The following is a 16,824-nucleotide window of genomic DNA, read 5'->3' on the forward strand; positions in this document are numbered from 1 at the left end:
TCAAATGCGCACTTGACGCAGCAGACACTGCATCTAGGTCAATCAACACTGGCGTTCTACTCCGCAGACCTGCATGGCTACGTATTTCTGGCTTAAAAAATGAGGTACAGTCCACTATCCTCAACCAGCCTGTTAATCAGGACTTTTTATTTGACCCTGCTGTCGACACCATTTTGGATAAAATGAAAAAGGACACCGAGACAGCAAAATCAATGGGGGCATTGCAATTTTAGCAACAAAGGGGCTCCTTTCGTCGCTCCTCATACACGGCAAATACACGTGGACATTCCTCACAAACAACGGCCTCATATAAAGGAACACACAAAGTTCCTTTTCTAAAAACACAACCAGAGGAGGCTACAGAGGTAATAACACCAAGGGAAGGCAATAACACCAGAGCCTCCACTGCCTCAAAACAGTGACTCTGTTACACTACCTCCAGACCACTTAACACCGGTCTGAGGCAGACTCCAACAGTTCCTACCCGTCTGGAACACAATTACCACAGACAGGTGGGTGAGAGAAATTATCCAGTCTGGCTACTGCCTAGAACTGACTTCTACACCACCAAACATACCACCCAGACATTGTCCAATGTCTAAAGAACACATCACCCTATTACAACAAGAGGTGAACTGCATGCTAGAAAAGGGGGCCATAGAGCAAGTCCCTTTCCAACAGCAAGGGACAGGGGTCTACTCCCTATATTTCCTTATTCCCAAGAAGGACGGCTCTCTCAGACCAATATTGGACCTCAGACCCCTAAATCAATACATACTGTCGGAGCACTTTCATATGATAGCATTACAACAAGTGCTCCCTTTGCTACAACAGGGGGATTATCTAGCGACACTGGACCTCAAGGATGCGTTTTTCCACATACCCATCCATCCAGCCCACAGAAAATACCTCCGGTTCACAATAGAAGGTCAACACTACCAATTCAAGGTTTTGCCCTTCGGGGTTACCACGGCTCCAAGAGTGTTTACAAAATGCTTAGCGACTGTAGCAGCACATCTCAAGAGGCAGCACGTCCATGTGTACCCTTACCTGGACGATTGGCTTATACAAGCCAAAGTCGTACCACCAATGTGCAGCACACACGTCTCAAACAATCCAGCTGTTACACAGCCTAGGATTCTCAATCAACTACACAAAATCACATCTGCAACCATCCCACATACAGCAGTACCTGGGAGCCACCATAAACACCTCGGTGGCAAAGGCGTATCCAAACTCAGCAAGGATAGCCAGTATGCAGACACTCATTCGCAAATTCCTGCCGAAACACTCTTTGCCTGCTCAAATCTTCATGCAACTCATAGGCATGATGGCCTCCTGCATATTCATGTCCCCCATGCCAGACTTCAGATGCGCCCATTGCAGGAATGCCTAGCACGGCAATGGAAACAGGCTCAAGGACAACTGAAAGACCTAGTGTTGGTAGACAGTCTCACTCACAACTCTGCAGTGGTGGAACCCACAAAACCTTACCAAAGGGCGACTGTTCCAAGAGCCGGTTCCACAACTAGTACTAACAGCGGACGCATCACTAACAGGCTGGGGAGCCCATCTCCTTCAATACACAGTACAGGGGCTCTGGACAAACAAGCAGAGAAGGCTACATATCAACCAACTAGAGTTGCTAGCGATATTCCTAGCCCTGAAAGCTTTTCAGAAATACTTGTACAGCAAGATGGTGTTGATCCGGACGGACAACATGACCGCATTGTACTATATCCTTAAACAGGGAGGGACGCACTCTGCACAGCTGTCCCATCTCTCACAAAGCATCTGGAAGTGGGCGATTCCCAAAAATATTTTTCTCTTAGCAGGAGGGACAATCAAGTTGCCGACCTGCTACAGGCACAGCCAGTAATTACACGAATGGGAGATTCACCCCCAGGTCTTCCAACCATTCTTCGAGGAGTGAGGTCACCCAGAAACAGACCTGTTCGCCACAAAAGAAAACTCGAAATGCCAATACTTTGCCGCCAGATTCCCACATCCATTGTCACAGGGCAATGCAATATGGATGAACTGGTCAGGCAGATTTGCGTACGCTTTCCCCCCAGCACCGCTGAGTCCGCTGGTGGCACGCAAACTGAAGCAACACTCCCTCACACTAATCCTAGTTGCTCCCACATGGGCGAGACAACCGTGGTACACAACGTTTCTGGAACTATCAGTAGTTCCCCATCGAAGACTGCACCTTGCACCTCATCTTCTAACTCAGAACCATGGAGAAATCAGATCCCAACCAAATTAACCTAGCGATCTGGCTCCTGAGGTCTTAGAGTTTGGATATCTTAACTTACCCCCAGATTGCATGAATATCAAGAGGCAAGAAGACCAACCACACAAGCGTGCTATGAAGCTAAAAGGAAAAGATTTGTTATTTACTGTACCAATAACCAAATCAACCCATTAGACGCATCAATACAAAACATTATATGTTACCTGCTGCACCTACAAAGATGTAACTTGGCAAACTCTTCAATACGGCTACACCTTGCTGCCATAGCAGCATACCTTCAAAACAGACAACACCTTTCACTGTTTGGGATACAATCAATCAGAGCTTTCATGGAGGGTTTAAAAAGGGTGATTCCTCCTAGGCACCCCCCTTACCCAGTCTGGAATCTCAATATAGTGCTTACCAGACTCATGGGCCCTCCTTTCGAACCTTTACATTCATGCGAACTACAATTCCTAACGTGGAAAGTTGCATTCTTGGTGGGCATCACCTCACTCAGAAGAGTGAGTGAATTACAAGCGCTTACAATTCAAGAACCTTTCATGCAGGTATATGCCAACAAGGTGGTTCTTAGAACATACCCTAAATTCATGCCTAAGGTTGTATCCAATTTCCATATCAACCATTCAATAGAACTGCCAGTGTTCTTTCAAAATCCACAGGCAGTAGCTGAGAGCCCTGCACACACTAGACTTAAAGAGAGCTCTACTTTACTATGTGGACAGAACTAAATCCTTTCGGAAAACAAAGCAACTGTTTGTTGCCTTTGCACCACAACACAAGGGAAATCCAATTTCAAAATCAGGAATAGCCAGATGGATAGTTAAATGCATTCAGATATGCTATCAAAAGGCAAAACGCACTGTAACCGTCCCCCCAAAAGCACACTCCACTAGGAAAATGGGGGCATCCGTGGCTAGGAAATATTCCTCTTGAAGACATCTGTAAGGCAGCCACATGGACCACCATACACACTTTCACAAAACACTACTGTGTAGATGTACAAACAAAACAGCAAGCTGCTGTAGGCCAGGCTGTCCTCAAAACTCTTTTTCAAACTGCTGCAGCTAGCACAGGTAGCCACCGCTAGAGGAGATACTGCTATACAGTCTATGCACAAGATATGAATTCAGCAGCCCACATGCCTCAAACGGAATATGCTACTTACCAGTATGCATCTGTTCTTGGCATGTAGGGCTGCTGACATGCATATCGCCCGCCCTCCGCCCCGGTACCTGTAGCAGCTGCAGCATTCTCTCTGGCATGGCCATCTCTTACTTTACTATCTCCATCTCTGCCACAATGGCGAAAAACAATCTGAGGATGGAGAGAATGTCCATGCGCACTGTAGTCCAGGGGAGAAATCACCTATCTCGTGATACTTCGAAGACTCTTCCAAAGCAACAAGTGCAATCATCCGGACCCAACAGTAGGCGACGATCTATGCACACGATATGAATGTCAGCAGCCCTACATGCCAAGAACAGATGCATACTGATAAGTAGCATATTCCTTCTACTTTCTCATCAGTAAATGTGAGGCCAGTTTTTTGTGCCATGATGTTGCGTTGTGGTGTCCAGTAAGGCTGAGTGGAAAACTCTTTCTTAGAGATTAAACTCCTGCAGCTTTTGCTGTTAAATACTTATCAAAAAAGGAGAGAGAAGGAGGATACGGCTAGGTTCAACCTCCTATATCTTTAAAGTACAACACAAAAATCCATAGGTGATTGATCATAGGAACCTAGCCAGGGAGAGATTGTAGGTCTACCCAATTTGGGTGCGCCTCATAAGAAAAGAAAATGTATTTTCTTGAGTTCCCTCTCTCACTCAGAGTTGCCCCTAGGTGACATGCTTCATCATTGGGGCCATCCCAAGCATCTACTGCTTGGGGCGTGCTACGACTTGCGAGGGACACTTAAGAGCCCTGGTTTTGTTTATCCATGTGTAGTGCAGTGTTGTGCTAGTTAAAAATACCTAACTAGTAAGCTAAAGTGCCCCCAACCTCCATAGGATCACATTGGGCCCAATTACCGCTGCACCTGCAGTGCCGCTGGTGGTGCATTCCCTACCTTAGTCCGACCCTTGCTCAGTGTAGACCGATACCCCTGGAGACTGAAACTCAAGACTGTATAATTACCTGTAAGTTACTTATCTATCTTTTTTTCCTTAGGATTGCATTGGGGTCTCACTGCATTGTACGAGGTGAGGTCCTGAATACAAAGTATTTTCTTCTGTACTTAAAAGCATGTCATGCACATGCAAAGTATTGATTGATGCTATACAAACCTATTGAAGGTATTGCAAAAAGATCTACTTACCTGTAACTGAGTTCAACTTGGTTACTAGAAATAAGTTATATTTTTTTGCTAACATTGGCCTGGAGTCAGTCATTGAGTGGGTGTTTCTGCATTTTATGAGTATGTACACCAAATGCATTCACACTACACTTTGGTAAGCCTAACTGCTCAGCCCAGCTACCTCTAAATTGAGAAGAGTGTATTATCTCCTTTAACCTCTGCCATACCTTTGGGGACTCACTGGACTATGTGCACACTATACCTCTTTTTGGTATAGTATATACAGAGTCCGCTTCCTACACCCAGGAAGTGACGTAAAGTGGCAAAGGTATCCTTGTGGGAACAATGGCTCAATTTGCTAGTAAGTCCTCCCCTCACACAAATGGGAAAATTGCATAAAATAGGCACCCCAGACCCACTCTCCTCAGAAGGAGGACTGCCCTGCCGCTCCCTTGACCCATCAAAGAGATGCTGCCCCAAGGAAGGACTGCACCTGCTGACCTCAAGGGACTGGCAAAGAGAACTGTGGCTGGTGAGCTCACTCGTGGAGTAAGAGCTCCACTTGTGCCCAGAATTGAAGGAAGACTGCCACCATAGGCTGGATTGCACCTACTGACCCCAAGAGATTCGCAAAGAAGACTGTCTCTTCAGTGTCCACTCGTGAAAAGGCATCCACGTGTGCCAAGACGTAAGATGTGAGTGCAAGGACTAGGTGGGAAGCCTCCTGTTACGCACCAGGGACACAACAGCTGAAGGAAACATGCCCTTGTGATAGACCAGCTGCTCAGGATTACCCTCCCATCACTGTACACCAAAGTGCGTGCACAGAGTTAGAGTTCTGACCTGCACGAGGCGTCTCTAAGTAAGTGGGTCTCATGGCCGTCGTCTAAATGGAAGAAAGACACCTGTTGGCAACTGCTGAAGACCGCTGTAACTCTAGACAAATTGACCAGTGGCACTAGACCTACAGTGGACTCCGCTAGGTCATTGTGGGAGATAGTCATGAGCCCGTAAACGACCCTGGAGGTTCGTGGACTATGGGGTGGCCAAAGGAATACTCCCCACATTTCTTCCTTCACTCCAACATCCTCTACATCTTCTCAGCATCCTACATTCCCAGCTTCAGGACCCCTTCTTTGCTGGAACCGTGATCCAGGTGAAATCTTCTGAGAGGACCCTGAAATTGCTTGACCCAAAAGGTAACGGTCTCTCTAGACCACAGTGGTTCCAAGTCCATTGTTGGCAGTTTGAGAGAAACGTGACACTGATAACATATTTATTGGAACTTAAAATAATTTCATTACCTTTTAAAAATCATATCTCCAGTCACCCTCGATAGATTTGTCATTTTCGTGTTTATTTTACTATAAACATGCACTCTCTTTATTAAGTGGTGTTAGATTTGATTTGTATTGTGTTGTCCCTCTATTTAAATGTTTTGGTATTTCTAAACTCTTTACACTTGTTCCTTTAACCAAGCGTGACTGCTTTCTGTCACAGCTACCCACGACTGAGCTAATGATTTAGTAAAGAACCTCACTTGACCCGATAGAGATTGTCATTATTACAACAGTACCACATAATTATTCACTTTTCTACACAATGTGATCTGGTATTTCCCGTATGCATGGAGATTTTCTTTTCGTTAGAAGCGCAAAGAAAATTATCATTATGTAGAACTGGAAATACTAGTAAGTAGTTAATTTTGCAGGCTCTGTAAATGTTCATATTTAAAATATTTTGTTTCCTTAGGACTACTCTATAATTTACTGCATTGTACCCAATCAGTAGTTTGATGATATTGAAACTGGTTTATAAAAACTGTCATTTTTAAATAATGAAAATATTTTACACCTTCTATACTCGCATTCTTTTATGTTTCTCATCTTGTTAGTAATTGTCATTTTAATATTTGTGGCAGGGGATTTATGAGGACAATGAAATCTCTAATAATGCATTAGCCGGGATTTGGGTGAAGAACCATGGAAATCCAATTATCAGACGGAATCACATTCATCATGGACGAGACGTTGGGGTTTTTACATTTGATCATGGCATGGTAAGATTGGGTTGTAAATCTTGGAATATTAGTGAAATCAAATGTTTTAAATATTTGGTCTAGTCATTAGGCACCGTCTTGTCTTCTTGTGTAATATTTAGTCTTTATGGCTTGTAGGATTTTTGACACTTGTGACATTTTTTGTCTTCTGGCTTCGTGTAGGACACCTAATGAGGTGCATTTGCTGCACCTAAAGCTAGCTTGTGCCATCCTTCCTGAATGCCAGTTGAGCTCCCATACACCATGCATTGACTCATTTCTGAACAACTTTTTACTGCGAAAGTAGGTCAGCCTCTTATCTAAGTTGGTTCAATTAAAAAATTCTTTGTGGCCTTTTCTTGTGCAATGAATCTCTGAGATTATTGGACAATTTTCTGCCTAGATACTGTTTATCGTTGGTGTCCTGAGGCCATAATACCCATTGCACTAAAGAGTGGAGAGTCAACAGACTGCTTCTAGTCATGTGAAGCTCTTGGGGAAGGGAGTAACCAGATCAATTCAAATTGGGCTGACGGGTTGAGACACAATATTCCAGTTTCTGCTCTGTGCTTTACTTTATAAAAAGAAAATTTCTTTTGTTAACAGGTAAGTAAATGAGTAACAGGAAACTAAGATAAACAACTACTGTAACTACTTAATAATTCCAAACAACATTATATACTTCCTTACGCTGGGCTAAAAGGTTCTTTTAACATTAAGCTCCATTCCCAATATGATTCGATGAGAGATGCAGACTAGCCTTCATTTGTGACATTAGCCAACATTGACTGCATTAGAGAAATGTAGAAATAAGTTCAATAAAATATACTGATGGATAAATATGCATACATATTCCTCACCTTTTGAATATCCCCATGTACCGGCTTGGACTGGAACATTTTCAATAGCTCTCCCACATCGATAAGGGGCGGTGGCTTCCAAGATGGCTCCGCATGCACCCCCACATAACTTCAATAGAGCCATAAAGCGCCCTGTTTGCGTAATGACCGTTGACTTTTTTCTGCGCCTTCGACGCGACATGAAGCTCTTCAACTCTCATGTGAACGTTTTTGTTTTCCAACATTTTCTTTCAAAGAAAGCTTTTTGGTGCAATCTTGAACCATGTCACTGCCGAGGCAGTCTGGATTCAAGCCATGTCTAGATTGTAAGGGTCAAATGTCAATCACTGACCCTCACAAAACCTGTCTTTGGTGCCTGGAATTGGGCCATGATGTTGACTTCTATAGAGCTCGCCAACAAATTAATCCAAAATCCATAAAAGAAAGACCAGCCGAGCTTCATGTCCAGGGCACAGGATGAAAAACCGAGTAAGACAAAAATCTTGTCCAAGATGTAAATCAACATTGCCTCATTCTTCCGAATCTTCGAAGAAAAAATATTGAAGCCATAAATCGCGATAGATCTTTCAAAGACAAGTCTCTGACATCACTGAACCCTCACCACTCTGATGTTCAAGAAGAAGTCACCCCAGCGCTGATTTCGCCAACTCCATGCCGTCTTGCGCCAACAGCTTTGGTGCTGGCAACATCCAGTCCACTACCACCTCCAAGGTATTTGCTAAAGCTTGTGGCATCATTTATTCGCCCCAGGTTGATATCATGTACCCTACTTTTCCAGCTCCGGATCGGATCCCAAGTCGGTTCCTCAATGCTATATTTAGCATCTTCAACAGTCATGATGCCATGTCCTGTGCCACACCAGCAAGCAACCTTCTTCCCCTTTATGCTGCTGGCCCAGTATCCCTGGACAGCTCCGGCGCTCTTGTATCTGACCACACAATTTATGCTGCCTCAACTAGTTCTTCCTTTACCATAGGAGGGAAACTCTCCACCGGCGCTGCATTCACAAACGCAAGAACTGCAGCTGACACCACCGCTGCCCCATTAGACTCAACCGATGCTGCAATCTTCTCCAAAGACACAGCTGTTGACACTACTGGGGACTTTACTGATCATAGCGCAGCCTCAAGGTGCATTACCTTTTCATCGATCTCTCAGAGAAGTGCCAAGACATTTGGAGGAGGAACGCTTCCTCTTTGGCCCAGGAGACCTGCTATCACTTCACCCAGGAACCAAGAACACCTTTGAAGCAGCGGACCTGCTTCTCTCCACCCTGCAGGCACCCAAAGAAACCTTAGAGGACTTCAAGACCACGAAAACCCAACGCCTAATGATACCACCTCATCCGTCGCTCCAAACCTGAGTGGAAGTGGCCCAAAAGTTCCAGAGTGGTCCCCCAGCCCTCCAGAGACCGTCCACTGTGGTTTTGCTGCTTGTGGATTTCCTGATGTCGCATGCAGCCTCTGTTCGCAGGTCTTCGCTACTGCGACTGCGACTGCTCCCTGTATGGAAAACTACATGCCTAAAGGCACCTCGGCACCAGCCGCACCTGGCCTGTGAAGAAGAAGACCAAAGGTGTCCCTAAATCCCAGAGCATCGTGAGGCCTGAGCCCCCTGTTGTTTCAGCCCGACTGGCCTCCTAGTCCAAGCCTGCAGCCTCTTTATGTGAAGACCGATCCCTGTAGACTCACACTGGACACCGATGCTGTTTTGCACCCCTGCACCCGACCACCCTAGTGCAGCTCCTGGTGTTTTTCTGGTGCTGCCTTGGACCTTGCCAACCACTCACTAAACTCCTGGAGATTGGTCCCGAAAGTCGCTGTACTGTGCCTGAATGCTGTACTTGTTGTTTCTCCCATAGGATAAGATTGCAGCTTCTGAAAATTGCACTGTTGGACTTTTTAAATGCAAAAGTATTTCTATTGCAAAACGAACTTAAGTTATCGAACTGGTTCTGGTGCCTAAATATATATAAACATATGTGTTATTTTATAAATTTGTGTAGATCACCTTATTGAGCTGGGCGCATCATTTATTGGCTATTGTGTGTTTTTGCAGATTTCTTGCACTCCTCTCTGATAAACCTAAGGCTGGTCGACCACACTACCCCCTAAAAGAGCACCTCAGGATGGCTAGAGCAAGCCTCTGTACACTCATAAGAGAACCCCTGGTTTCCTTGCACAATATATCTCCTTTTGATATATAAAGCCAGAGTCTGCATCCTACACCCTTTGCTTCCCTTTCTGTTGTTACTTTTTATTTTTAGCCCTGCCTAGGAGCTCGGCTATGGGCACCCTGAAAGGGTCTCTTCCTGCCCATTGTACATAGATTTCTGAAAGGTCTTGTACATGTGTTGCCACCTGCCCCTTTCATGAGGAAGGTGAGAACCAAATGAAGGTCCCACTAAGGACCTTCATTTGGTTCTCACCTTCCTCGTGTGCTCCTTTTGAGCCCTTGCATAGTTGTCTCCTCCGGCTGCTCACCATCAAACAGCTTTGTTTAGTGGCACTTACCGCTGTGTGAGGGGTAAGTGAGCTGCAGATTTTATCATCTAAGCTTTCCTTCTTGACAATATTCCCTGACAAGTTGGTTCTTCGCGCTAGGGCCTCTTTCCTCCTGAGTGATTACACCTTTACATGTGGGACAAGCTGTTACCTTGCCCACTTTCTACGCTCCTACGCTTCTCTCCATAGAAGAGGAGCAACTCCACCTTATGGACCGAAAAATAGGGTTGTTTTACCTGGACCGCACAAGAGTTTTGGGTGGACAGCCAACTCATCGTGGGGTAGGTTGCAGCTAAGAAGGGTTGGACGGTGCAAAAGAGGACCATCTTGCGTTGGGTCATCCTTTGCATCAAAATGTGTTATGCTCTGGCAAAGAAGCAACCTCCTGAATGGTTAAGGGCTCATCACACCATAGCTAAGGGTGCTACCACTGCGTTAGCACGTGGGGGTGTCCCAGTCCTGGACATCTGTCAGGCAGCATCTTGGGCATCGCTGCACACTTTTACTGAACATTACTGCCTAGACAGTCAAATCCGCAGAGGCAGTCCTTTTGGTCGTTTAGTATTGCACAATTTCCTTGTCTAAACTTGTCCTCAGTCCCTCCTCTGGGGTTAGAATTGCTTGAGTATCTATTCAGAGGTAAGGAGTCTGCAGCTAGATGTCTTTATCAGAGGATCAAGTTACTTACCTTCAATAACGCCTTATCTGGTAGAGACATGATCTATCCGCAGAGTCCTTACCGACTCACTCACCCACCCACCAATCCTCCTCACACTGCAAACTGATTTCTAGGGTCAGGGCTGATTGCTTTCTGAGGCCTAGTTTGTATACACCAGTATAAGTGCGCTTCTGAAGTGGAAAGTTGTGAAAGGTAACGGATGCCAGCGCGCCTGCGTGGCGCCTATGTAGGTGCCGCAAATGTCTCTTCCGAGGATGCCATTTAGAGCTGATAGACACCACCTAATGGAGAAGGGGTACTGCTCATGAAAAACTTTCAGATCCAGTTGACACCGGGAAATTCACAGGTAAAGAATCTGCATGTAGATATATTCTCTACCAGATAACGTGTTACTGAAAGTAATTACCTTGCTTGTTTGGTCTCTACCATCCTCTAGAAGTTATGTTTCAAATAGTTAAATGTCAATTAAACCCCTTTATGATGCTGAACATGCAAACTATGCACATTTAATGTAGTTAGCCTCTGCAAAACCATTTGCATAGTAAGTATCCTCTTTGTAAATAGTGAAACTAGGCAGACATGCAGAAACCATTTTTATCAACCCATGTTGTTGTGAAACATTTAATCTGAAGTTCATTCTTGTTAAGGAAATGTTGTTTTCTTGACGTAATTGGGTTTCCTTTAAATTTCAGGGTTATTTTGAAAGCTGTAACATACATAGAAACAGAATAGCTGGATTTGAAGTAAAAGCTTTTGCCAATCCAACTGTTGTTCGATGTGAAATACACCATGGTCAAACAGGAGGCATATACGTTCATGAAAAGGGAAGAGGCCAGTTTATAGAAAACAAAATCTATGCAAACAACTTTGCTGGGGTATGGATTACCTCTAATAGTGATCCAACAATAAGGTATGTATTAATCCTTACCCATTTCTCCAAATAAAAAACAATGTTTACCACTTTTTAATTGTTTAACATAAACCATTCCAGAGGACGTTGATCCCATGTTTAACTGCACGTGCTCTGTGTGAAAAATCTTCCCTCACTCACAGTTGTGTGACATGCTTCATCATAGGGCTGCTTCAGTACACCCCCGCGCAGACCACAACTGGGGTGGAGCAATAAGGTAGGGGAAGACAAGACAAGACACAACATGTATAGAAACAGTTTGACTGGGATCACCGAAAGAGGAAGTGCAGTGTGAATTAAAACTAGCTTGGAGGTGTCACTATGCATAAATTATATATCTGTACCCTCCGGCCAGGATTAAAAACATGAAGGATGGTGGTGAATGGAAGAGATTATAAACTCTTTACACCCCTCCCTACTGCCAGTCTGTCGACATGTTGCAGCCGGCGTTTTCTGCCCAAAGTATAGGGTCACGCTGGCCTTTGTCCGGACCTTTCTGAACCCAAATACAGTCACCTTGTTACCTGGAGTGAGGTTGTCCAAGAACAAATCGTTCCTGCACCAAGGTATTCCCTAAGTAACACTCTCCCACAATAAGAGTTTACACTAAAACATTACTAGAACTGGCGCGAGACAAGGAGAGACCACCTGCAGTCACACTTTCATCAAAGTAGGTGCTCCTCCCTCAGAACGTTTGTCCGTTATCGCCATCAACAGTGTGTCTTATGATTTCTCTCCCTAAGTATGTTGGGTATGCTCAGAAGTGGGTCCCGGGCTCTCTGTGCCACTGAATTCAAGCTATCCTGGCTAATGAGGGGTGAAACCCCGAAATGGTCCTAAGATGCTGGTTTCCGGTCCACAGACGAACTGGCTTGGCAGTTCGGGCTGGACTGTTCCCATGAGGCACTGGGTGAAGGCTGATTTGCATATGGCCAGGTCTAAACTGGGGTGGCATGGTGTGAGAAAGTTCCACTTTTCTGCATGTTTGTCCCCACGTTTTGCCGAATTTCTGATGTGCTTTGACTGAGTGTGCCCTGGGCAACTGCTATTCAGGTACCCAGGGCCTACGTTATTTCCCTAAAACTGCATTGAAACCTAAACCCAATTGGCGAGAGTCTGCACAGGACGCACAAAATCAGAGCAATATCGGGTGGAGTGGGGTACGTGCCAGTGGGGCCCTCTCTCCCCCCTGTTGTTACCCCTGGCAATGGAGCCACTGGCATGTGTAGCGCAATCGGACAAAGATTATTGTGGACTGCAGTTGTGGGAACAGAGGCAAAATATAGCATTGTACTCAGATGGCCTCCTCCTGTTTCTGCGGCGGGCGGGGTAGGATCTGCCAGGGGTGCGGAGGATGATGGACGAATTCGGGGCCTTATCGGGTCTTAGACTTGACTTTACTTGGACGCCCGCTGCTTCCGATATCTGGGAGTGCGCATTTTCCACGACAAGCCTTTTGGGAAGGCTTTCTGTTTCCTTGATGGGCCAGGTCTCACTCCTTAAGATGGTGGCTCTCCCTCGGCTCTTATACTCCTTTAACACACTACCAATGTGGATCTCGGTGGCCTGGTTCCGGGAACTGGATTCCTGCCTATCAGCATTCATATATGGATCGGGCTGGAGTCGAGTAGCCCTGAGCACGCTGAAACGACCCAGAGTAGAGGGGGGCCTGGATATGGAGACTTACTATTTGGCAGAACAACTGCATAGGCTAACACAATGGGTGGCAGGAAGCATTGATCAGGATAGAGGAGTACCACCCTTCACTCCAGACAGGATGGAGTTGTTTTGCAAACTTTTAGGAACTGCTTGGCCCGAACAGGCTAGTAGCAACGAGCATAGTGTGATTAGACGGTGTTGGAGTCGATGCCGACAGAAAACCAGGACGAAACGGCCATACTCTCCAGAAATGGCAATGTTGATACTGGAAGCCCTCCCCATGGAGGAAATTGGCGAGAAATAGATGACTGGGTGCAGGCGGGGGCTACAAAGGTGGGACATCTTTTCCGAGATGGGGAGCTGCTATCCTTTGAGGACTTAAGTGCTGACTAGGGCATTTCCTCCTCTATGGGGCAGTTACGGGGGCCCTAAGGTAACATTGGGGGATGGGTACTACGGAACTAGTGCGACAGGCCACCTGTAAATATATAAGCCTGGCCAGGCACTGGGGGTGGACATATACCATGCTTTCAAGGCGGTCGCATGTCTTAGGGCCATTGGGAGGGATTCCATATTGCCACTAGACCGGTTGAAGAACCAATGGGAGGGATTTATCGCCAGGCCAGATAGCGGATAAGGACTGGGAGAAAGTACTTGAACGGGCGGCTAAGTTCCTCAGAAGTGCCCGCTGTGAGAAGGTGGCCTGATATGCAGTGCTCACTATTCTAGTGAACACTATGTATCAGTCCAGCAACCCTTATTGATGATTGGTTGTAAGTCAACCTTATAGACCAGCTATCCTAGTAGCATGGATACGAGCAGTCTAAGGCTAAAGACTCGAGAGGGCGTGTTAAGCCAGCTGTTTACCACACATATACCCCTTGAACACCAAGTGAAAGGACACCACACAAGTGTTATGAAAATAAACAAGTTATTTATTAAGATTCACAACAGCCCTGTACTCTTTATGAGGACCGGGTACTAAGCACAAAACAAAACTCTTACGAAAATACTTAAGTTAGCACAGTATACACAAATGCCCGAGGGGCACGGAAAACCATATACTCTGAAAGTGGAATGCGAAATTACTAGCAGGTAAGTACAGTACTAATAGGCTTAGGAATCGCTAGGACTTGACTATAGAACCTTCAGATTACTTATAGGAGGCCTAGGGGACTCGGGTGCAGAGTGTGCACTCTCACGCGTGATGCGGGACAAAGTCTATGGTAGCTAGTAATGACAAAGTTAGTGTTCTCGGGCGAACCCGACCTGGTAGGAGGAAAACGAAAGTGGATCCTGACCCTTGGATAGTGAGGCTATGCTGGGGCACCGAAATGCCGAAGTTACCTAGCCCAGGGGCTGCAGCTGCATAGGTCTCAAAAGACGTCGGGAATCCTCGTAGACGGACCAGGAACCTGGAAGAAAGAAGTTGCTGGCAGGCGACCAGTGAAGAAAGTTCGATGGATCCAAGCCTGGATCGAAGGAAGATGACACCTGAAAGCAGAGGGGACCAAGTTCGAGACTACTAGCCAGTAGTCAGGTGGCACCAGGAGGGCACCGGATGGTAGTCACCTCGACTAGGTGAGTGGGTGACGCTGTGCTCGCAGATCTCACGGACCAGGAGGCGTTGTCGGCGACCAGGATGGAGGAGCGAGCTGTTCCACGAAGATTGAAGCTGTCGGCGTAGCTGGACCCAGGATTGGGCAACAAAGCCTTGGCAAATTCAAGCCCACGCGGTGGACTCAAAATGGCGTCTGGAGTGGACCAGGAGGGTCCGGGGTGCCTCTCTTGAAGAAGGAAGCAAGGGCCAGTCTGGAGCAACCAGACCAGCAGCAGTGATGTCGTCGGGCGTCGTGTAGAAGGCCACAAGCCAGCCGGCTAGTAGCCACACAGCGCGGTGAGCACGCAAAAGCAGAAGGGCCCCACGCAGATCGTGGAGATGCTGGAGGGCTGATCTTCGGTGCTGGAGCTGCTCAGGGTTGGGGCTTCTCGGACCCCAAAGCACTCACCCGTGGAGCACACGGTGGGCTTGTTGCAAAGAAGTCGTGCAGTCTTGGCGATCGTCGGTCCCTCGAGGTCTCGTCGCACTCACAGTTCTCAGCTTTGCTGTAGAGGTGAGTAGAGGTCAGAGGTGCCAGGGAAGCCGGGTCTCGTCGAGCTGGGTCGTCGGATTCGTGAAGAAGGACTTGCAGCAGACCGCAGTGTTCTTAGGATGGTGCCCGCTTGATGCAGGGTGACTACTCCTTAGCCACAAGGGAGAATCTTGAAGAAGAAATCTTGATGTCCTTTCGCAGAAAGTCGTGTTTTGATTCCAAAGATGATCTAATTTGAACAGGGGGCCCGCTCCCATCTTTATACTAAAAAAGGGGGCTGACCCGGTGACTAGGTCCTGCCTATGGGTGGGACTAGGAGGGGGGTGGTTACACCCCTCTCCCATGCCGGACTTCCCCATGCCAGGGGCTGGTGTGCCCCTGGAACTGGTTCAGACTGGCCTATGCGTAGTGAGCACCGGGGTGCCACTCAGCAGTCACCTTCCTGAAAAGCCCTGCCTACCCAGGATACACAAAACCATGTCTGGGACGGTGCTAGCACCGCCCCTGACAGGAAACCCTTTGTCCAGGCTCCCCTCGCTGGAAGGACTCCCAGCTGCAGGGGGTCAGACTCGTGTCTGTGGTGGCAGCATCCATTTTGTGGAGCTGAGGCTTCGTTTAACTTTAACCGGGGTTCACAGTTACATACATGTTGTGTCCCTCTAGAAGGGTGGAATGCTAACCCCGTCGCCAGAATTGGCGAGGGGTTAGTATTCCAATTCGTATGACACCTTACTCAACATGTTTTGATAAAGCAATACCAAAGTTAGCATTTAACCGCGAGGATTATAATGCACTTAAGAGTATATGGTATGCGATATCATGGAACAGCTATTAGGACTTGGTTCCGCAAGCTGCAGACAGGCTCAGCTCATGCCAGAGCACCATCTCACACGATTCCAAGCACTCTGCCTTCAGGATTGTTAAGGCCTGCCATAGGAGTGACTGATAGGAATCTGTGTGTCCATTTTAGGGTTAGATATAGGTATACTATATCTACAGCAAAGGGTGATTACACGACTTTGCCCCAGCTGTCAAGCAGCCAGTTGTGTCAAATTTAGGAGGCCAGCCAGGGGTGGCATAATACATGCTGCAGCCCCTGGCAGCCCTGGGTACACCCAGGCCCTGAGTTACAGGGTCTGATAGGGTGGCCCAGTACCAATTGGAAATGCACCTAGGGTACATGGAATCCATTTTACAGAGAGAGCAGTAGGCCTGGGGTCCTGATTGGCAGGGTCCCAGGTCGACTATGTCAAAAACCAGCTAAAACACAGGGCAAAAAGTTGGGGGCAACCATAGTCAGGATGTACCTTCCTACACCCGCTTTAACCCAATTCGCTTTTATACGATGGGCAGGCATCCAACGCTTCTACCCCTTAGAGGCCACCACAACGGGAACTTCGCTAGTGGCGGAGACAGGGAGAGAGTGCACAGGGGATCGGGACTGGGGGTGGACATATACCATGCTTTCAGGGAAAGGTAACAAATGACCAGGGGATACCTGCGGCGGACTTTCACACACCGTCTGACA

General features: G+C 46.8%; 1 protein-coding gene across 2 annotated transcripts in view; it reads left to right on the top strand.

The window, feature by feature from the left end:
* The window catches only part of FBXO11 (F-box protein 11), a 517,411-nt gene that overhangs the window by 227,070 nt on the left and 273,517 nt on the right, over positions 1 to 16,824 (top strand). For both annotated transcript variants that reach the window (XM_086927768.1, XM_086927769.1), the window contains exons 11-12: positions 6,475 to 6,612; positions 11,327 to 11,544. In XM_086927768.1, coding sequence (XP_086783894.1) covers positions 6,475 to 6,612; positions 11,327 to 11,544 — 356 coding nt within the window. The remainder of the gene's footprint in view (positions 1 to 6,474; positions 6,613 to 11,326; positions 11,545 to 16,824) is intronic.

Source organism: Lissotriton vulgaris, chromosome 6 (assembly GCF_964263255.1).
Source record: "Lissotriton vulgaris chromosome 6, aLisVul1.2, whole genome shotgun sequence".
NCBI classification, from domain to species: domain Eukaryota; kingdom Metazoa; phylum Chordata; class Amphibia; order Caudata; family Salamandridae; genus Lissotriton; species Lissotriton vulgaris.